The following is a 23387-nucleotide window of genomic DNA, read 5'->3' on the forward strand; positions in this document are numbered from 1 at the left end:
TGAACTGAAGTCCAAGTGCATTGGTCCAAGCCCCTGTGGCCAATGTCCTTAGACAAAGAGGCGCAGAAGCACACAGGGAAGAATGCCAGGTGGTGACAGCAGCAGAGATGGGAGCGAGGCACCTGCAGGCCAGTGAATGGCAAGGACTGCCACCAGAGGCTAGGAGAGGTGTGGAAGGAACTCTGTGGAGCCTCCAAAGGGAAACAACTCTGACGTCTTGAGATCAGACTTTTTGCCTTGAGAACTGTGAGCAAATACATTTCTGTTGTTTTAAGCTACCGGTTTATGGTACTAAACATGGGAACCCTAAGAAATGAATAATATCTGCTTCTGAGGAAGCCAACCTAAGCTAGACACTCAGTCTCTGCTGCATAGTCAGTAACTTCAGGCTGCAGCTCAAACTCCATAGACTGACGAGCCCACAGATTCTGCCTCTCCAGGAAGCTTCACCAACCACATTTCCATTCCCTGCTACACCACATTTCAGTCCTGGGACTCTCTCACTGGCAGTTTCCTGAAAACCCATATCATTTCATCCTACAGTATTATTTTTTTCCACTTGGTTATTCATACACCTGGAATGTTCCACCTCCTTCATTCCTGGCAAACGTTTTTAGAAATCAGCTAAATTTTCATCTTTTCTGCAATGTTTCCTTTGACTGCCCAATCAAGACCTGGGTGCTCTTTTTCCTTGGACCTTGTTAAAATTCCAGACATGGAACAATGGACTGGTTTCAAATTGGGAAAGGAGTATGTCAAGGCTGTATATTGTCACCCTGCTTATTTAACTTATATGCAGAGTACATCAAGTGAAAGGCCGGGCTGGATGAAGCATAAGCTGGAATCAAGATTGCCAAGGAGAAATATCAATAACCTCAGATATGTAAATAACACCACCCTTATGGCAGAAAGTGAGAGGAACTGGAGTCTCTTGATGAAAGTGAAAGAGAAAAGTGAAAAAGTTGGCTTAAAACTCAACATTCAAAAGACAAACATCATGGCATCTGGTCCATCACTTCATAGCAAATAGAAGGGCAAATAATGGAAACAGTGCAGACTTTATTTTCTTGGGCTCCAAAATCACTGCGGATGGTGACTGCAGCCATGAAATTAAAAGATGCTTGCTCCTTGGAAGAAAAGCTATGACCAACCTAGACAGCATATTAAAAAGCAGAGACATTACTTTGCTGACAAAGGTCCACATTGTCAAAGCTATGGTTTTTCCAGTAGTCATGTATGGATCTGAGAGTTGGACCATAAGGAAAGCTGAGCACTGAAGAACTGATGTGTTTTTTATTGTGGTGTTGGAGAAGACTCTTGAGAGTCCCTTGGACTGCAAAGAGATCAAACCAGTCAATCCTAAAGGAAATCAACCCTGAATATTCATTGGAAGGACTGATGCTGAAGCTGAAGCTTCAATACTTTGGCCACCTGATGCAAAGAAGTGACTCATTTGAAAAGACCCTGATGCTGGTAAAGATTGAAGGCGGGAGGAGAAGGGGAAGACAGAGGATGAGATGGTTGGATGGCATCACTGACTCAATGGACATGAGTTTGAGTAAACTCCGGGAATTGGTGATGGACAGGGAAGCCTGGTGTGCTACAGTCCATGGGGTCACAAAGAGTCGGACACAACTGAGCTACTGAACTGACTGATACAATGAGCCTAATGACAGTGTTTACCTCAACATATCAATGTGAAGCATAAATAATGCATGAAAGTCCTTAAAACCATTGTTGGCAGATAACAGTAAATATTAGCTACTATTATCAGTGATGAGATGACCATATTAAATATTTTGTGCGCAAGTATTTGTTTACCTATTTGTAAGTCCTTCAAAGGTAAGAGTCACATCTTAGCCCAGCACAGTGAATAGCAGAGTTGGTATGTAATTCTATTTACTGAATGATATTCATGGACTGGTAGATTCAGTGTTGTAAAGATGTCAATTCTTCTCAAATTGATTTATAAATTTGGTGCAACTTACATTAAAATCACAGCATGATTTTGTGATATTGACAAGCTGATTCTAAAATTTTTATGTGCAGAGGGCCAAGAATATATAAGGCAACCTGGAGAAAGAAAGGCAAAGTTGGATGACTTATACTACCAGGTATTGAGGCAATGCAACTATAGAAATTAAGCCTGTGTACTATAGCAGGGAAAGAAAAATAGGCCAATTGAATAGTTTGAGGTCCAGATAAAGTTCCACAAATACGTATAAACTTGATTTATGATTAAGGGTGTACTGCAGAGCAGTGGGGGAATAAGATATTTTCAGTGACAATTAGGAAACAGTCAAACATGAGGGAGCAACTAACACAACAGGATAACAGTGCATAAAAAGGTGAATCTTGGTCTTTACCTCACATCACATACAAAATTTCACATAGATTGTAGAGCTAAATGTGAAAAGTGAAACAATAAGGTTTTAGAAAGTAGCATAAGATAAAACATGAATGATCTTGGCATGGGAATTTTTTTTTAATAAAACATCTAAAAACACTGATGATAAAGAAGATGTGTAAATGGAATGAAAACAATGTCTTTTGATAAAATTTTGATAAGAAAATGTAAGCTATGGTGTGAAAGGAGTTATTTGCAATACATTTAACCAGAAACTTTTATCCGAAATATATAAAGAACTCTCAAAGATCAATAAGAAAAAATTAGACAGCCCAAAGTAAAAAAATAGGCAAATCACATGAACTAGTACTTCACAAAAAGTGTTAGTCACTCAGTCGTGTCCAACTCTTTGCGACTGCATAGACCGTAGCCCATCAGACTCTTCTGCTCATGGAATTCTCCAGACAAGAATACTGGAATGGGGGGTTGCCATTTCCTTCTCCAGAAAGTTCACAAAAGAAGGTACCCAAATGGCCAATAAACATACAAAAAGGCACTCAACCTCATTTGTCAATGGGGAAATACAAATTAAATCCACAGTAAAATACCACTGCATGTCCACCAGACTGACTAACCTTAAAAGGATTAACGTATCAAATGTTCTTAACTGGAACTCACTCTCAGTTGATGAACTGAAAATGAGCAATCTTCCCTGGAAAACTGTTCAGCAGTATTTACTGAAGCTGAGCTTATACATTCCCTATGACCCAGTACTGCCACTCCTAAATCAACAGAAATGCAGACATGTATGCACCAAATGACACCTACCAGATATTCATAGTAGCATCATTTGTAGCAGCACCTTTCAGTCAAAAATAAACAAATTACTACTACCTACAACAACAGGGATTATCTCACAAACAGTCTTCAGTTCAGTTCAGTTGCTCAGTCATGTCTGACTATTTGCAACCCCATGAATCGCAGCACGCCAGGCCTCCCTGTCCATCACAAACTCCCGGAGTTTACCCAAACCCACGTCCACAGAGTCAGTGATACCATCCAACCATCTCATCCTCTATCGTCCCCTTCTCCTCCTGCCCCCAATCCCTCCCAGAATCAGGGTCTTTTCAAATGAGTCAGCTCTTCACATCAGGTGGCCAAAGTATTGGAGTTTCAGCTTCAGCATCAGTCCTTCCAATGAACACCCAGGACTTATCTCCTTCAGGATGGACTGGTTGGATCTCCTTGCAGTCCAAGGGACTCTCGTGAAAGTAGACAGACACAAAAGAATACAAAAAGTACGATGACATTTATATGAAGTCCAAAACCAGGAAAAGCAATAATCTATGAACCTAGAGGTCAGATCAGTGCTTTCAAGTGTGGGAAGGGGACACAAGGAGTGATTCTGAAGTGCAGGTCCTTCTATTCCTTGATCTGGGTGCCAGTGCATGAGTATATTCAACTAGTGATGATTCACCAAGATGCAAGACTTGTGAACTTTTCTGTATTAAAATTTTGTTTTGTAAGATTATTATTAAACAATGTTTCTGAATGATGAGTACGCATCTTTTTGTATATCTGTGCAGAACATTTAAAGGGCTACCCATAAACTCAGCTTCCCAAAATGATGCATTCCTGAAGGTTCTAGAAAACGAAGGTTTTACTTTACCTTATTGAACACAATCCAGAAGATGGAGGCTCTGGAGGCTGAACTTGGCGTTTCAAGCCATAATTACTGGTGGTGATGACTGTGTCACACAGTGTAATTTGAAGGAAGAGAGGAGATCCCCATCCCTCTAGTGAGCCCCATTATATGACTCCTCAAAGGAACAAACGTGCAGTGTGTTCTGAGTCCCAGTATTGACTGAAGACAACTGCTTGGCAATAAATAATAGCATCTTCTCTCTAATGACTCCTCCCAAGTTCTTCCCAAGAGAGGTCATTAAGAGACCCAGGAAATTAAAGAAAAAAGCTTATGAAGGATTAAAATAAAAAATTTTTTAAAAGTCCATTTGGAGCCACTCTGGAGCATATACAGGGAACTGGTTAAAAGCAAAGATTTCAGATTAGAGTCCCAGAGCTACCACTTAATAAGTATATGACCTTATTTAACCTCCCTGTTACTCATTTTTAAAAAACGGAGTTAATGATATTACCTTTCTTTATGAATGTAAAGATGACTAAATAAACATTTACCACAGTGCCTGGCATATATATAAAGGATTCAAAATTGTAAAGGATGATGATGGTGGTCTTGGTGATGTTGGGAATGAAGATGATGATCAAAATGATGATGATGATAATGATAAAGATCATGACACTCAGCAAGCTGATTAACCTACAATGAGTTTTAAAAAGCTGGTCCTCAGGGTCAATCTCGGAGAAGGCAATGGCACGCTACTCCAGTACTCTTGCCTGGAAAATCCCATGGACGGAAGAGCCTGGTGGGCTGCAGTCCACGGGGTCGCGAAGAGTCAGACACAACTGAGCGACTTCACTTTCACTTTTCACTTTCATGCATTGGAGAAGGAAATGGCAACCCACTCCAGTGTTCTTGCCTAGAGAATCCCAGGGACGGCGGAGCCTGGTGGGCTGCCGTCTATGGGGTCGCACAGAGTCGGATACGACTGAAGTGACTTAGCAGCAGCAGCAGCAGCAGGGTCAATCTCCAGAGGCTGAGTCTCCAGAGACAATGGAGGACCACTGAGAGGACTGCAGTGGAGATCATTGTCTTTGGGGCTGATAGTCACAGGGCCAGGTTCTGCACAGGTTTGGATAAGTCTTTATAATTAACTGAGTCTTCTTGCAGCTCCTCACGCCCTAGAGAGTGAGTCTCATGATGGCCTCTCAGCCCCTCCCACCCCCACACAATATAGCCTTTCAACACACCTTTTTTTCCCCTTGAATACTTCTCACCCAATCTCAATTAAATATTTGTGAGTTATTTGTCAAATGCTGGTCTCCTCTAATAACTTGTAAACTTTATGAAACACAGACCCATTCTGTCTTGAACTACATCTCTAGAGACACACAGAGAAAAGACCTAGCCTCTGCACACAGTCTAAGAGCTGGGGGAAAAGGCTGCATTGGCAGGTATTTTTATATGATGGGTGTTATGGATGTATGAATGAAGTGCTCTGGGATCCCAGAGGAGGGAACGTCTGTGTCTACTGGGGGAGTTAAAGGTGAGTCATGGAGGAAGGGGCATTTGAGCTGCAAACTGAATGAAGTATAGGAGTTTGTCCAGTGGAAAAGAGGAACAACAGCATCTCAGAGAGAGGGGAAGGCACGGTGGGTCAGCTTTGGCTTTACAAATCAGAAGTAAGTCTGTATTTTATTAGTTGCAAGCTGGGAGAGAGGATATTATAAGAGGCTAGGGGAGGAAGAGGAGAAGTGTCTTTGAAACATCTTTGAAGTCTTGCTAAGAAGTGTGGATACCATTCTGGAGGTGACAAGGACACAATGGAGGGTTTGAGTTGGGGAATGTCATATTAATTTATGTTTTAGGAAAACCAGACTGGAAGACGGATTACAACCTTTCCCTAAAAACCAGCTCAGAGGCAAGGGCCTCTCTGGCCTGCCTTGTTTATATGAGGACTGATGTTTCACACTGGGGCCTGGCCTCAGATCTCCACCTAAGGTGGAGTTCTCCCCTCCTAAGTATATGAAAACTCCAGTCCCACCTAATTCCCAAAGAACCTTCTGGCCTTTCAAATATTGGTTTGTCAACCCTCTAATATAAACTTCAGGGCATCTGCTATGCCTGTTGTCATCACTGGATCTTGTCTAGGCCACTCTCCCCACCCCAGACCCTTCCAGTCCCAACCTCAATGAGAAGATCTTAAACCAGATTCCAGTTCCATTACAAGGCCAGCCCCTGCCATACACCTGCTCTATGTTACTGAGATGCCAAGTCTTCATGCCCCACATATCAGCAACAATGAACTTGAGCTGCCGCCTTAACTTTTAACATGGGGCTGGCTGTAAGGACTGCCGGAGTATGACATTAGCTATAGTGGTCCCATCCTGATTCTGCAAAACTTGCGGAGCTCTGGACAGCTGTGACTCACATGCCTCACTTAGAAACTGGCAGTTCAGCCCACCTAGCCAGGAGCTGGCAGGTGGTGCTTACTGACAGGTTGGCAAATACGAAGGCAGGATTACAAATCCTGGGTGAGCAAGGGTGAGCCAGTCATGGGGTGGGGCTGGCTTATGCTGTTCTCTTGGGTGACCTTCCTCAGTGAATGTTCCCAACATTCCCTGGGAGAGATGAACTCCCTCCCATTCAAAACTAAAGATCATGCATATTTAAGGTTTTAAGGGCTGTAGGTATGGATGTATAATGGATGTAGCTAACAGATCAGGGCTCAAATTCCTGTTTTCTACATGTTGCTGTGCTGTGCTTAGTCACTTAGTTGTGGCTGACTCTTTGCGACCCCATGGACTGTAGCCCACCAGGCTCCTCCGTCCACGGGAATTCTCCAGGCAAGAACACTGTAGTGGGTTGCCATGCCCTCCGCTTTCTACATGTTACCTTGGGCTGATTATTTAACTTCTCATTATCTCAGCTGACAATCTCCTGTAAAATGGCACTAATAGTATTTATATTGTTATTATGACAACTAATTAATGAATATTTATAATATTAAGTATTTATAAATTTTGCTAAATTAATAAAATATATTTAAAGATAAATGAGTTTCCTCTCCTAAAAGAGGGATCATCACTATCATTTCATGCATTTGTCATAAAGACTAAAGGAGATAAGGTGTACAAATACATTGCACAACTCAAGAGAAGTTCATTCTTTCCCCCATGTGCTCCCTCATTGTGGAATAGCTGGGAGCCAGGTGAATGGGCCCTGAGCTGACCAATATGTAGATGGGAAGAGGAATGGATGGGAAGGATGCTTCCGTCTCAGAGATACACCAGCCAAGAGAATGCAGCTGGGGATTCGGACTAGGGAAGGAAGTTCTAAGGAACACATGCTAAGATACCCACATCTCCCTTTCCTCTGATCATGTAATCTTTGGGGCTGCCAATCATTGTCTCCCTTCTCCTTCCTGAAATATCAAGCCACAGAAGTGACACAGAAGCAATTTACCTCCATATTGTAATGTATCCCATTCCCCTGGGTATGTGACCTATCAGAACCCTTCCCTCGAATTTTTCAGTTTGGAATTAAAGGGAAAAGCACTTTTCTTTCACTTACAGAACTGACTGAAAGACTTTTCACTGAAGGTTGTTAACAGTTACCTTCCCTGGCATTCCCTAGAGAAAGTTTATCTGCAGTAAGAAAAACTATGTCAACACACAAAAATGCTGCCAAGAGATAAAGGATGGAAGATGAGAGAAGGCAAAAAAAGGAACCGGAAACAATGGAGAGGAAAGGAAAAGGGAGAGAAAAAGAGAAAGAGAGAGAACTTTGTTCAAGTCCCTAGATCCATTTAAACCTGAAGCCAGATCCACCCCTGAACTTTCCAAATATAGGGCTCAATAATTCTATTTTTTGCTTTAGTTAGACTTTGTTCCTGTTACTTGCAATGGAAAGACTGGACTAATTTGGGAGCAAAGAAAGAAAATAATTCGACCTAGACTGTAAGATTCATTAACAAGCTAAAGAAACAGTATCTGTAACTAAACTGAGGTGGTTGACCAGCAGGGTGGCAGTTAGTATTTAAATGCCATTGAGGCAACAGAAAATTGGTTGACTTCCAAGCTATTTTAATTGGATGTCAGCTTTTTAGAGAAAGATTTTAAGGCAGGTCAGAATGCTCTGTCCTAAGCCCTAACCTGCTCATCATTCTTACCAACTTCTTAGATAAAGACTTCTAAGTCTTGCTTGTCAAAATTGTGGATGATCCAAAATTAGATTATGTGAATAGGTCACTCAATGACAGAAGCCAGATTCATGAATGGTTGACAGCTAGCAGGATGGGCCCAAACATGCTGGATTAAGTCTAATGGGGAATCATATCAAAGCTGATATTCAAGAAACAGTTTCACTAGTACAGGCAAAGGAGGGCAGCAAGCCTTCCCATCAAATCTCAGGAATTTTTTGCTGGCTGCAAGCTCAGTATGATTCCAGAGTATGACACAGCTGCCAAAACAGCGAACATGAGACCTGGCAAGCTTAACACAAACACAGTGTCCAGAACGAGGGAGATAACCCTTCCACCATGTTCCCTCCCTATCAGAGCACATCTGGAGTCCAAGGCGCAGGGAATAAGAAACAGGGTCCTACAAAGAATGGTTGAAGAAACAAGCAATTTAATCAGAATTTACGGCAGCTGTTTCTCCACAAACACCTCAAGGTCTGACACTTGGCCAAGGGGAGACCTTACTTTGCTGGACTCCAAGAGACAGACCCCAAACGATGAGTAGAAGTTACACGTGAGGCAGTCTTCGGCAGCCGAGATGTAGAATACAACGCAGTCCGCCGCGGCTCAGGCTCCGCTCCTGCGAGTGCTGTCACCTACAGCAAGCTCGCAGCTCTTCCCTCCCACCACTTCACAGCCAAGGCAGGGGAATGCCACCACTGTGTCGTCGGTTTTGAGGACACGCCACGGGCCACTGTGTTGACAGTAACAGGACAGGGCGGTGATGTGACCTGGTGCTAAAGTATGTGGGACTAGGAGGCTGGGGAAGCACATGCACAGAGAAGTCACCACCTTCTCTTTGCGTCTCATCATCTTGCTTTAAAAAAAAGATAGAAAGAAAGGATATAGATTTCTGGAATCCAGCCTTTTGCTAGGGTGGGGCCAGTGAAGATATATATATACATATATATATATAATATAATATATGTGTGTGCACACGTGTGTGTGTATATATTTAACTTTTCAAGGGATTCTGATGCATAGCTAGGTTTGAAAACCACACACATGACTCCACAAAGCGCTGATTTCAGGGAAAGTCACTTTAATAACTGGTGTCTAGGTTTGAGGGCTCAACAATCCCCTGTGCCCTCTTCTCCAGGTAGTCAGAGTCAGCACCTGAGGCTGCAGCTGCTTCCCTTTGCTCTCTTGCCTGCTGTCCATGTGCTCCTCACCTCTGAACCATCAACAATTCCGCTTTCCACTGTGCATGGGACTGCTAGTCTTTCCCTTCCAACAGCCTTCACCCTGGACCCAGACCATCTGCCAGCCCTCAGGCTCCAGCCAATACCCCCAGGGCACTGAGCATCCTTTCTCTCTGCTGCCACCGCCTGGAGATCCTTGCCATCTGTCCCCATCCCTTGGTCTCACCTCTGTCTGGCAGAGGGAGAAATGCTGTCCCTTCCTTCTATCCAGCTCTCTTAGAGGAAGATCTCACATCTCTCTCTCAGAGGGGTTCTTGGGATTTAAACAATACTTTCATTTTTCTATAAATAATGATTTAGGGCCTGTGATGGCCACACAATGTTCTGGGGCGCTGGCAATAAAGTAGCCAATAATAAAGGACAAGCCTTTGCTCTCATTAAGCTTGTATTCTGGCTTGAGGAAGCAGGTGATAAACAAGATCATTTCAGAGAGTGGTTCAGGGCTATGAAGAAAATAACACCAGGCAAAAGTAATGGGAAACATCAATTGGTGGTCAGAGAAGCCTCTTTAAAGAAATGACATCTGAGCTGAGACATAAAAGACAGAGTGAGTCATAGAAAGATCAGGGGGTAGGGCATTCTAGGCATGGAGAAGAGCATATACAAAGGCCCTGGAGTGGGAATGAGCTCGGTGTATTTGGGAAATTCAAAGGGCAGGGCTGCTGCTGTGAGGAGGAGGTGGAGAAAGAAAAGGAGGAAAAGAAAATGGAGAGAGAGGAGGAGAGGGGGAAAGGGAAGAAGAGGAGCATCAGAAGAGCTTCCTGCAACACCGAGAATTCAGGTCTTCCCACTACTGCATCTGCCCATCCTCCCACACTCCCACCCCCCCACACAGTGTTTTGTACTTGAAGCCCTTCCCTGTCCTTCCCACCCGGTCTGTGTTTGCAAATATCAGAACTACAACAGTAGACCGGATCCAGGTTATTTCCCCTGGGTCTCCTGGACCCCAGCAAATCAGTGGATGTGAGCAGGCTCCTGTTTAAAGTTTCCCTGAACTTTTCATGGCAGTTTTGAATACTTGTTCTAGTTCAGTCAGCCAGCTGGAGAGGGACAACTTAACTTGTATAAGTGAGTGCTCAAGTTTTAAACTTTGAAAGTTAGAAGCCTTGTCTATGTAGAGCTCAAAAAGGCCTTCTTGGGGGTGTTACCTCACTGCTTACTCTTCCTATCCTAGCCTCAACTCCAGCCCAGCCAAGATACCCAGTAAACACGGGAAACTTTAAATCAGCAAGAACTAGCCAGCCACACAGATAGCTTGTGTGACATGGTGAGCTCTCTGACATAGTAGGTGCTCCAGAGAAATGCATGTGACTGGAACCAGACACAATTGCACACCATTAGATTAAAAACAGAGAGAGGAAATAATACTTGAGATCATTTGGGCCACTTGCCACTTCCCAGCTCATGCTCACTCAGGCACATACATGTATTCATGTGCCTGAGTGAGCATGAGCTGGGACTCTTGGTTCTCCCAGTTCATCAGATGGTGAGTATTTCATACGTGTCACGTCAGTGTCTAGGGACAAGCAAACCAATGGTTTTATACAGTATTCAACAGAGGAAACATTGGTCTCTTCCAATGTTGGAGGGAAAAATAGATGCTGGACTTCCTGAGAAATATCAGTATGTTTCTATTCCCCACTAACAAAACTATCTGCAGGGGCACATAAATAAGGCTAGTTTGAATCTAGTATCCTTGTGATAATTTATGTACATTTGCAAAGGATTTTTAAGGAGTAATTTTCACTTATGTGATTTTGCTTTCCATAATGACTCTTGAATCTAACCCTCAAGTAAGATAGGACTCTTCTCTTGAAAAACACACATGTATGTATGTATATATAGAATATATGTAGAATATATGTACATATAGATTCACTATGTTGTACACCTGAAACTAACAACATTGTAAATCAACTATATCAATTAAAAAACTTTGATATCAGAAAATTTAGTAAAGTCCATAGCAAATTAAGAGCACTTATTTTAAAATTAATCTTAATAAAACAATATCAGATCAATGGAGTCTGATTTGAGGGAAATTATCCATTGAAAGGATGAAAATGATATTCTTCATTAAGAATTTAAAAATCTAAAAAAAATGTAAATTCATTCTTTTTCATTCTAAATGTATATCCCAGTGAAGTTTTTCTTTCCTCCTTTCCCCTTCCTCTGTTTCTCCTTCTTACCCTCTTCTCTTTTTTCCTCTCCCTCTCTTGCATTTTCTTGCTTTTCCAACTTTTCCCTCATCCTTTCTTTCCCTGCTGCTTCCTCCTTTACTGAGGAAGAGGGTGAGGCAGACAAGCTACTCTGACATATTGGCCCCTTTTTTCTTCTCAGTATGAACCCTATCAGCGCATCACATGCAAGCACATGTACACACACACAAACACCCAACACTCCTTCCCTCTAATGATTCACACACCATTGAGAAAACTCACCTAGAGGACTTGTCACTGAGCAAGAGAACGTGAGACATTATTTTTCCAGGGGAGATTCATTTTACTTGTTAATAAGTGTCCAGTAGAAACAAATGAAAAACAAGTAAAATTAATTTTAACTATATTTTATTTAGCTTGCATATGCAATTATTGGGGCTTCCCTGGTGGCTCAGTGGCACAAAGATTCTGCCTGCCAAGCAGGAGATGCAGGTTCAATCCCTGGGTCAGGAAGATTCCCTGGAGAAGGAAATGGCAACCCACTCTTTGCCCAGAAAATCTCATGAACAAAGGAGTATGGCGGCCTACAGTCCATGCGGTTGAGTTGGACACAACTTAGCAACTAAACAACAATTGAAATTATCATTTCAATATGTTATTAATACAAAATATTGTTAATGAGAAATTTATTCTTTTTCTCATACTAATTATTCAACAACCAGTGTGTGTCTTATATTTATAGCACAGCTTAATTTGGACTAGCCATGTTTCAGGTACTGTGACTTGTGGCTACTTCTGGATTGCAGAGTGCTAGAAGACACAGGGCAACGAGAGAAGGAACCTGGGTTCCTGGGTGGCCATGTGCAGCAAGCTGCCCATCATCTTGGACTTCCCATTTACCTCTCATTTAAAACATTGTATTCTCTGGCCTTTTTGTAATGAGCTTAGCCTGTATCCTAATTAATACAAGATGGCTAAAGTTTTTTCCTCTACAGAAATTGGTATTGATCTACATCTGTCATTCTATGTATAATAAGCAAATAGCATGTTTGTAAACATTTCAACAATTATAATCTCTTGTTCCAGTTCAGTCAGCCAGCTGGAGAGGTACACTCAACTTGTATAGGTAAGTACTCAAGTTTTAAACCTTGAAAAATTTCAATTTATATGCTTCATTTTTTGTATGCTCTGACTTTTGTGTTTCATCAAACTCAAAGGAACAAGCCCCACAACCATTAAGCATTTATATATGTATACATCTTTTTAATTTTTATTAACGATTTGAACTACTTAAAAAAAGAGAGCAAAAGTTAAAAATTAAAGTTATATAATAAAAAGAAAAGAGCAAACAAGAGGGTCACTCATAAATAATTACAATATCATCAGCAGTGCTTAATTCTAAAAAACCATTACATAAAAAGTTTATTTAAAAGACCTCATCCAGCTTAAGTTTTTCATATTCTATGTATATACTTTTCAAACGTATAATTTTACCGACATGGTAGTATAATATCTGCATGTAAAAATAAAACAAGAGTCAAATTAAGGTTTCTCTCTTTCCAATTTGTTTCTGTTTCCCCACACAAAAGGAATTGGCCAACGTCTGGCAAGGTTCTTCATGTTTCTAAATTAATCCTTTGGTTTATGGGCAAATGCAATACTGAAATCTACAAGAAGAAAAAAAGCAAATGTAAATAAGGACCCATCACTTCAGACTTAGTGTCCCAAGATATGTCAGTTATTATCTTGATTTGTTGTTGCTGTTTTCCTTCAACAAAGACACACCACCCGGAAGACTGAGGGTAGCAGGGTGAATTCATTCCACTAATTCATTTTATTGAGTCAGTATAGAAAACTAGTTATGAGTACAGATTTAGCAGTTAGAGATCCCTTAGTTTGTATCCTTACTCCACTGATTATTGAGGCTTAGTGTCCTCAACTGTAAAATAAAAATAGTAAATTGTCCCAAAGTACTGGAAAGAATATGCAAGATGAGTAGGAAGCACTTAACACAATGTCTTATCCAGTGTTAGCTGCCAAGTATTTTTCTATTTCCAAAATAAATAATGATCTCATAACATTATATATATGTATGTATGTATGTATGTGTGCATGTATATATATATAATATATCCTACTGTATGACAGTTTCTTTTGACATGGATTATTTCTAATTCTCACAGCTACACTAGCACAGTGGGAGAAGCTGTCTCATTTTACAGGTGGAGAAACTGTGGCTCAGAAAGGTAAAGTGGCCTGCCTATAGTCACACAGTGAATGTGTGACTGAGCCAGAGTGGAAACAGACCCAGCCAACATCAAAGCCTGTGTTCTTTCTACCAGGTGGAGATGGGACACTCTGGGACACACATTCTTATGACAGTGTGTGCCCCAGAGTGAGAAAAAGAAAGAGAAGGCAAAGCAGCTTTGGAGGTCTCCAAACCTCCCGGTTTAGAATAATCCCTTAATTATGCTTGAAGTTGGACAAGCTTTTGAAATCTCGCCTGGACATTCTTTCCCCATCAAGTTCCTTGAAATTTCCCTTTAAAGAGCATCTAGGAAAAGCCACTCTCATTAGCCAGGGTCTGGCTTTATTTTCCTAATAAACAGACCTTTGGACAGACAAAAGAGTCTCTTATTTTCAATCAATTCTTGAACATTTCAGCTGATTTTCTTCTATTTGGCTTGAAATTGTGATCTGGGAATGACTGGTCCTGCAAATTGTCCTCCTATAAGGGAAGCCCCTTGAGGATCCTCAACTTGTTATTTTTAATCACTGTAATCTCTTTTTCAAAGGAGGCCATGGTCAGAAACAGAGCAAGCCTTTCAGAGCTTTCTAAAGCACAATTATTGCAGAGGGAGTGGTATTGAGGGAAAGAGGGAGGGAGGGTAGAGATGTGGTGGGAGAGAGGAGGCAGTCAATATAGTACTAACAACTTGGGAAAAGGCTGAATCATCATCTCAATTGGATCCTGACTGTTGAGAAGAAACCCCATGTTTCCTTTTTTTTTTTTTTTTAAATAGTGACCATTTTACTCCAGTCTAGAATATCTAAAGGATACGATGAGATGGGAGGGTGGGAGTGGCGGCATGGAGAGTGGAAGCTCTGTGGGGATGAACTGGAATCCTGAGGACAAAGGTTTGAGGCAGGAAAACAGGCCATTGATTCCAAAGATTGTGAGGGGCTCTAATTCAGTAAAAAAATAAAAAAGCAAACAGAACACCAGGGGAATGTTAATTTCCACAGCCCTAAGTCAATACCCGGAGCACAATGTATTAGATTTACCTCTAATGTAACTATTCTAAGAAAGTATAAGCCAACAGAAAATGTCAAAAACCAGGCCAGTGCCCTTTTTCTTCCTAACTTTGAGTGGCGGAATCAGGTTTGCTAATCCAAAGTATTGACTCAGAAGGCATTAGCCTGGTTCCTGCAAGATCTCTTAGCCACCAGAAAAGAGGTAAGATGATTGCCCACCAATAGCCTGAGTCGGGCATCACAGTTCAAGACTAACATTGTAGGCTGGCATAATCTATAAAGTGAAAGTCTAATCCCAGTTTTCACCTGCTGTCCATGGATACTTAGGCCGTCATGGAACCTGTCTATTCATGTGAATCGCAGTTGCATCTCTATCTCAGTGCTGGGATCCCTCACTGCCAGTGCTCAGTCAAACTGGGAAGATTCATGTGGGAAGAGAGACCCAGTAGGACTCTTGTGCTGCAGACTAACCTTGATTATCCCCAAAAGAAATTCTCCTGGTCCTAAACTAGGAATAGTCTTAAGCAAACCTCCTAATATGGAGAAATCATTCATTCATTCAGTTATTTCATGAGAACCAGGTAACTGGCATCCATTGGTAGATTGGCTTGAAGGAGTGCTGAGAAAACCTACTTTTAGACACACAGACGCACACGTGGCAGAAACAAAATTGAACCTGACCGTGTACATCCCTCAATTATTAAACCGTTTGGGCCTCATAGACAACTCAAACTAATATATACGGGGAACCCACTGTAGCTCAGGCACGATCATCTTTATGCACTCATTTACTCCCTAAGACCGCCCAGGGTAGCTGGACAAACATCTGATTTCAATAACTGGGAAATAGGATCCGAGAAATTAAAGGACTTGCACAAGGTCACACAGCTACTAAACCCAGGACGGACTGCAGAGCCACCTCTTTCGCTGCCACGTGGAGCTGGGGCAGTTTTCCCAGGGAACTCAGGTCCTCGGTTTGGGGGAGGGCTGAAGAGGCCAGTGGGGTTACGCCCACTTCCCTCCCGTCCACGGAGGGGACTGGCTGTTTCCCCGCTGGGGGGAAGAGGCTGCGACCGCATATAGGTTCGGCTTGCTGGGCTGCCGGGCCAACCCGCTGCCAGCGCCCTGGGGGCCGGGCCGGGTGTTCTCCACCCCACCCCCAGCCTTCCGCGCAGAGTACCCCCCCTCCCCCCCTCCGCCCAGCCTAGCCGCGCGGGCTTGCAAGGACTGCCCGCCAGGCATGGAGCGCGTCCACAAGCCGACTATGCTTTGGGTAGCTCCAGGCGGAGAGAATCGGGAACACAAACCCAGGAAAATGGGAGAAGCATTCTGGGAAGGGTGGTCCCTGGTTCTGGTCGCCTGTGTGACCCGGACTCCAGCTGGCACTACCCCAAACTTTCTCCAATGTTGCCCCCATAGCTTCCTCTCGCGACGCTTAGGAACGGGGGAAAGTGGGGATGGAAGGGCGGTGGCTGTGGGCCCGTTTGCCCCACGAGTGCCCCGAAGCCCCTCTCTTCCTTGCTTAGCCCCAGAATCGACTTATGAAAGGGCCCGGGGTGAAGGGACACGTGCCCTGTCACTCCCCGCCCGCGGGGCCCCGGGTGAGGCTGGGCAGGCTTCCTTCCCTGCCTGGTGTCCTGGCTCCTGATGGAGAACGGCAGCGAAAAGATGCATGGGGAGTTGACCCGGCTTAAGAGAGGGGCTCTGGGCTCTGGGCATGGCGTCAGGGGTCTTCAGGTCTGTGCTGATCGAGCTGCCTGTGAGGCCCGGGAGGCGCTCACTTGCTTTGGACATCCCCTCTCTGCGCTCCCGAAAGCCGGCTGTCAGCTGAGGAGCTTAGAGACCGCTTTTCTGGGGGTACTGAGACTCGGGGTTGCGGGAGCCGCTCTGGCCTCCAGGGAGCAGGCCTCAGGAATCTGGGCTTCCCTTTCGGTCTTGATTGGATTCCCCTCCCTGTTCGAAACTACCTAGAGCTCTCAGTCCACTGGGAGCCTGTCCTAGAAATCCAGGGTCTTCTCCCTCGCCTGGGACCGTCAAAGAATATTTGGAGTTCTTTTCAGGCAACCTTCCGAAAAGCTTCAGGCTCTTCTCCTCTCCTCCCCCCGCCCTAGGACCAGTTAGGGGAGAAGCCCAAGTCCCTTCTCTTGTAGGGATCCGTCCGGGGAAGCTGGAATGACCGTCCCACTGGGGGCTGGTCTGTGAAAAGCTGATTTCCTCTCCTTCAGGGATGGGAGTGGGGAAAGCCGGAGTCACCACCCTGCCTAGGACCCGACTAAAAGAAGCCAGGGTCCCCTCGACCCCAGAGACGGATCTGGAGAAAGGCGGCGAGTCTCCACCGCTCTCCTGGAACCGGCCGAGGTAGAAGCCAGGCCAGAGTGACGCGTCGCTCAGCTCCGGCCCACACCCGGGAACCGCGCTTCGGACTTGGGGGCTGCATCTCCTGGCTGCGGCCCCGCGACGGCGCCGGACACTGGCTCGGAGCTCAAAGGATAGGGCATCCAGGACAGAAGGGCCCTCGGCGGGCTGCGCTGGCACCGTGCGCCTGGGAACCGTGCGCCCTCCTCCGGCACCGCGCGGTCGGCGCCCTCCGGGGGCCAGGTCCCGCGCCCCCAACACCACGGCGGGCTACTTACCGCGGTAGCTGGTTCCCGGCTTATAGAAGTCGGGGTCGCCCTCCACGCGGAGGCGGAACTCGGTGTAGCCCTCGCGCCGCGTGCCCTGGACGCGCAGGATGCGGCTGCAGTAGCCCTCCGACTTGGGCACTTTGTCCAAGGTCTCGTCGGAGAAGGCCAGCGCCACCGCCAGGGGCAGCGCCAGGGCCAGCAGCGCTGGACCCCGGCTCAGCCTCAGGAGCACTGGGGACAGCCTCATCCTCGCGGGCCCCCAACTTTGTGCCCTGGCCGCTGGCTGTCGCCACACGACTCCTGCCCGAAGGGGTCCCCGCGGAAACGAGACCTGGCAGAGCCCAGGAGGGCAGCGGAGCTCCGAGCTGGTGCTGGCGACCCGGAGACCGTGCTGCCTAGGCTAGGCGGCTGCCGAGCTGCGCTGCGCTGAGCAGAGCTGAGCAAGCCCAGCAGCGCGAGGAAGGGAGGGCCGCGGCGAAGGAGGAGGAGGAGGGAGGGCTGATTTTGCCCAGATCCCCAGCGCAGCGCTGTTTTGTTTCTGAGCTGGCGATTAGCGGCGCGGTGGTGTTTATTTTGCGACGCTGAATTCCCAGGGTCTGGCGAGGAAATCATAGGGTCCAGGGACACTGCGGGCTCTGTCCCACCACGAGGCTGCCACCCCAATCCCTGGACCCTGTGCAGGCGGGTGCTCCAAGGAGGGATGGACTGAGAACTAACTTTTGTTGCATACCTACTCTGTGCCATGTTCTAATGCACTGTCTATACCTTATAAGATAAAGTCAAGCATGTATCTGCTGATATTTTTTAAGTTGACCTGTCTTTATATTTAGAAACGTCTCTTAATAGTAGGCTTCCCTGGTGGCTCAGATGGTAAAGAATCTGCCTGCAATGCAGGAGACCTGTGTTCAATCCCTGGGCCCGGAAGATCTCCTGTAAAAGGAAATGGCAATCCACTCCTGTATTCTTGCCAGGAGAGTTCCATTGACAGAGGAGCCTGGCAGGCTACAGTCCTTGGGGTTGCAAAGAGTCGGCCCCAACTAGCGATTATCATTCACCTCTGTGCCTGGCCATATTCTGGGAGGTTTACTTACATCTGCTCACCTTCTCCACTCTCACTGCACAGAATAAATGTGACATTACTTTCATTCATTTTACAGAGGAGCAAACTGAGGCTTTTGACCAGTTAAGTCAGGGTCAGATGCCATGGCTGTCTGACTTTATTGCCCTTCTCATAGTGTGTTGGAACAGGTCAGACTGATGGATGGAAAGGAGCAAGAATGATTCATCCACTGGCCCCCGTAGGCACAGTGCTACGCCGTGTAATACTTTTGGCGATTCCTGAAAATGTTCTCTTTAAAATCAAAAGAAAAAAAATTTAGGTCTAATAAAATACTTTACTATATAGTACTAATTTATGTGTACTTTGATTTACACAGTCATAAAATATAATGTTTACTGTTGCTTTATGAAGGAAGAAGCCCACAAAGACAAAAGTGCCTAGAGCCCAGGGGAGTCCCCATAGAGCTCTGGAAAGAGATTTTGAAGGTTTCAAAGAAAAGCTTGTGTTTTCTTGGCTTAGACTTTAGTTCAGGTTCCCAGTCCCCAGTGACAGATGTTTGGAGAGGAGCTGAGCCTGAATGCTTACTGGCCAGAGCCTCAGGCACCAACCCCAAAGCCAGACAGAGAAAGCCAGGTGCAAGAATCTCTCCCAGTGTTTCCTTGGGGACAGACCTGAATCAAACGTTTGTCCTAGAGCCTATTATACAGAGTGAAGTAAGTCAGATAGAGAAAACAAATATCATATATTAACACATATATATAAAGAATCTAGAAAAATGGTACTGATGAACCTATTCTCAGGACAGCAATGGAAACACAGATATAGAGAATAGGCTTGTGGACCCACTGGGGGAAGGAGAGAGTGGGATGAATGGAGAGAATAACACTGAAGCATACACATTACCATATGTAAAATAGCCAGCGGGAGCCTGCTGTATTACACAGGGGGTTCAACCTGGTGCTGAGACAGCCTAGAGGAGTGGAATGGGGCGGGAGGTGGGAAGGAGGTTCAAGAGGGAGGGGACATATATATACTCCCATAGCTGATTGATGTTGATGTATGGCAGAAACCAATACAATATTGTAAAGCAATCATCTTCCAATTAAAAATAAAAAAGCAAACAAACAAAAAATTAGTCCTGCCACTCACCCACTGTGAGACTTGAGCAAGTTATTTAACCTCTCCAAGCTTCAGATTCCTGCTCAGAAAAGGTGCATGTACGCCTGTGGGCTAATATATAGCCTTTCTCTAGAGGGTGCTAGAGTTAAATGACATTTAACAGTCTCATCATTCAGAAAACCAAGATCATGGCATCCAGTCCCAAGGCAGGAGGAGAAGGGGACAACAGAGGGTGAGATAGTTGGATGGCATCACCGACTCAATGGACATGAGTCTGAGCAAGCTCCGGGAGTTGGTGATGGACAGGGAAGCCTGGTGTGCTGCGATCATGGGGTTGCAGAGTCAAATACGACTGAGCGACTGAACTGAACTGAACTGAGAGTTAAAGAAATGAAGCATGCAAAATACTGGGCCTGACATCCACCCCCAGGCTTAACAGGTGGGTCTGGCCCTGGGTATCACACTAACAGAGATCAGGTCTGGCCTGGGGATGCCGGTAATGCCTCTGACTGCCCTCTATGCTCAAGCATCCGAAGCACTCTCGGAAGCTTTGGTTAAGCACCCTCTCCTTCCCCTGGGCTGTCAATACACCTCAAGAGCCTGCATTTAAAAAGCAATCTTCTTTGCTTTCCAGGTCAGGTTTTTCTCTTTGACATCACTAACAAACAGCCCAGAGGAGCCACCTGCATCGGAGGCCTCCATTCCTCTTCACCCGCCCCCAGTCCATGTGCTAGACTCTCCCCGCCATGATTAAGAGGGCACCTTCTCTCAGAGTTCCCTTGGCAGATGCCAATTATGCTCTTTTCTCAGCCTGACTCTCCTTGATCCTTAGCAGCACCTGCTCCAGCTAGCAGCCTTCCTTTACGGAGTTGACATTCAAATTCACTTCTGTGTCCTGAGTGAATTATCTCCACTGTGGCTGGACCGGCTCAGGTTTCACGTAGACTCCACAGTGCACAGTCCTGTGCACCCAGCAAGCTGTCCTTGAGTTCGGATTTGGGGCCAACTCTGTGCTAAGTGGTGGACTCCAAAGGGAACAAAAATTCATTCATTCATTCATGTCCAATGTGCTCCACGTGCTCTCTACTGGGACACATGACAAATAAATTACTTGCCTTTGTGGATTTTACAATCTAGGGGAGAGGCAGATATTTTAAATACATAGTTACAGGAATCTTTTCCAATTATAATGGTGATATAACCACTACAAACTAAGTTGTTCAGGAGAGTGTACCCAATCTTATCTCAGAGGACAGGAAACTACCAAAATAAATAAAATGTGGCTCCTGTCTTCGGGGAGCTTATTTTACATCCCATAGCTCAATTACGTGTTCTTGAAAGTCTTTTCATCTAAATCAGCATATTCAAATCTAACATGGAGGTGGGTGGAAACGGAGCAGGGAGGGACAGAATAGTTTAACTTCTCACTCAACATTGACAGGAAAACCACGTGAGGTAGGAGGCCCCATCCCCTCTGCTATTTTTCAGATTGTTGTTTAGTCACTAGGTGGTGTCTTACTCTTTTGCAACCCGTTGGACTGTAGCCTCCAGGCTCCTCTGTCCATGGGATTTCCCAGGCAAACATACTGGAGTGGGTTGCCATTGCCTGCTCCAGGGGATCTTCCCAACCCAGGAATCGAACCCAGGTCTCCTGCATTACAGGCAGATTCTTTACCAGCTGAGCCACCACGGAAACCCAAGAATACTGGAGTGGGTTGCCTATCTGTTCGCCAGCGGATCTTCCCAACCCAGGAATTAAACCGGGGTCTCCAGCATTGCAGGCGGACTCTTTACCAACTGAGCTATCAGGGAAGCCCCTTACTGTCTGGGTACCATGGCTAATGAGGAAGAAAAGAACCAGGATTCAAAACAATGGGGTTCTTTCCCCTACACAGTGGTGACCCCAGCACTGGGGCTATGACAGCAGGCTCTGAGCAGCCCATGGAGTTGCAGTTCCTCTACTGAAGCTAAACTTCCCTAACCCGGCTCTACTGTCCAGTCAGACCACCATGCTCTCTGCACAGATTCAATCCATCAGCAAGTCACTGGTTTCCAATTCTAAGATGTGTCCATTTTTTGCCATCTCCTCTGGCACCACACCAGTCTGAGTTGTCATCATCGCTCAGCCTCCTAATTGGACTGCCCATGTCTACACTTTCTCTCCTCCAGTCCATCTTCTGAACTGAAGTCTGAGTGATCCTTATTAAAATGCAGACTAGAATGTCAATCCCTCAGTTAAAATCCTTTTCCACTGGCTTTTCAGGGCTCTAAAAACAAAGAATCTTTAATGTGGCCTCCGAGGCCCTGCTTGATCTGCCTCTCAAGGCCATGTGCCCCTGCTCTCATGATCTCTGGCCACCATGGCTTTTCAGTTTTATGAACATTTGTCTGTGTGGTTCTCTCTGCCTAGAATCCAGTGCTTTCGTCTCTCCCACCCACCATCCTCTCCCGACCAACTTTTACGCATCCTTCAGATCTCAGTGCAAAACTGCTTCCCCAGAGAAGTCCTTCCAGATTTCCCTGAATAGGTCCTGCCCCTCTTTATATGCTCTCCTGGAACTTGATATCTTTCTCTTAATATTCTTAAGGTTTATAATTATCTTCCCTTCTCCAGGGGATCTTCCCAACCCAGGGATAGAACCTAGGTCTCCCACATTGCAGGCAGATTCTTTACCAGCCACCAACAAGGGAAGTGTTGTGTTATAATCATATGGTCACTTTTATGTTTGACTTCTACATTTGGTGTTTGTTCACTGTCTGTCTCCATCACTAGATTCCAGTACCCATAAGGGCAGGGACTGTCTCTGGGGCTCACCACTGTGTCCTCCATGCACATCATGGTGCCTGGCTCCATAAGTATTTTTCTGTGAATAACAGCCTCCAGGACCCTCTGATGCAGCCCAAGTTCTTCAAGTGAACGTCAAGGCCCTCCATGATCTGGTCATAGATTCCAGACGGAGCTCTCAGTGCTCGCCAGCTGGATCCCCTGTGTTCCCCACTTTCAGAATTGGCAAACTTTGTTTATCACTTTCCCATCACCTAGGATGTCTTCCCTTCTTCTGCCCATTGAAATTCTCTTCTCCTCCACGGGATGAAGTCTTGCAGTCTCTCCTCCAGACTTCAGTAGAACTTGTGAGAAGAAAGTTTCTTATTTTGACTATTGTGTTCAGTAGATTGCTGTGAACTGTCTCGTATGTCTATGTCTCATCTCCTAGCAATGAATCCAGTTTACTTTCTGTTTAATTTCCTGTTCAGATGTTTCGTTCTGTTGTAAAATACACTGGACTTCAAGAAATCTCTTTCCAGTTTTGTAGCCTAAGGCAGAACTGATGTTAGTTGCTAGGGTGTTGCTAGGGAAAGTCATTTAGCCAGGGCAGATAATTAACTTTATCAGTGTGTGTGGGTAGGTCACAGAAGAGAAGAGCTGGGAGCTCCACTTCTCTAAGAGAAAAAAAAAAGAAAAAACTCCTTTGATTGGTAAGAGGTGAGATCAGCCCCTCTTTTTTTCTAAGAGAGAAGGGAAAAAGAAGTTTCTAGATTATTGTTTCTCTGAGTATGGTCATTGAAACACAAGCATCAGATGTTTGCTCTCAAATGCAAATTCCAAAACCCCATCCCAGACCTATTGAATCTGCACTTTGAACAAATTTAAACTGCAGTTTAGGGAACCGCAGCTTATAATTCAGACTTGAGGTGCCAGGCTTCCATCTGGCTTTCCCACGTTCTGGCTGTGAAGTTGAGT

At 45.0% G+C, this 23387-nt stretch overlaps 1 protein-coding gene across 1 annotated transcript in view; it reads right to left on the reverse strand.

Annotated features, from left to right (window-relative positions):
• Window positions 1-17917, reverse strand: part of SPON1 (spondin 1) — a 301240-nt gene extending 283323 nt beyond the window's left edge. The window contains exon 1 of the mRNA XM_043481615.1: window positions 17476-17917. Coding sequence (XP_043337550.1) covers window positions 17476-17713 — 238 coding nt within the window. The 5' untranslated portion in view covers window positions 17714-17917. The remainder of the gene's footprint in view (window positions 1-17475) is intronic.
• Between the last annotated feature and the right edge of the window lie 5470 nt (window positions 17918-23387).

Source organism: Cervus canadensis, chromosome 11 (assembly GCF_019320065.1).
Source record: "Cervus canadensis isolate Bull #8, Minnesota chromosome 11, ASM1932006v1, whole genome shotgun sequence".
NCBI classification, from domain to species: Eukaryota; Metazoa; Chordata; class Mammalia; order Artiodactyla; family Cervidae; genus Cervus; species Cervus canadensis.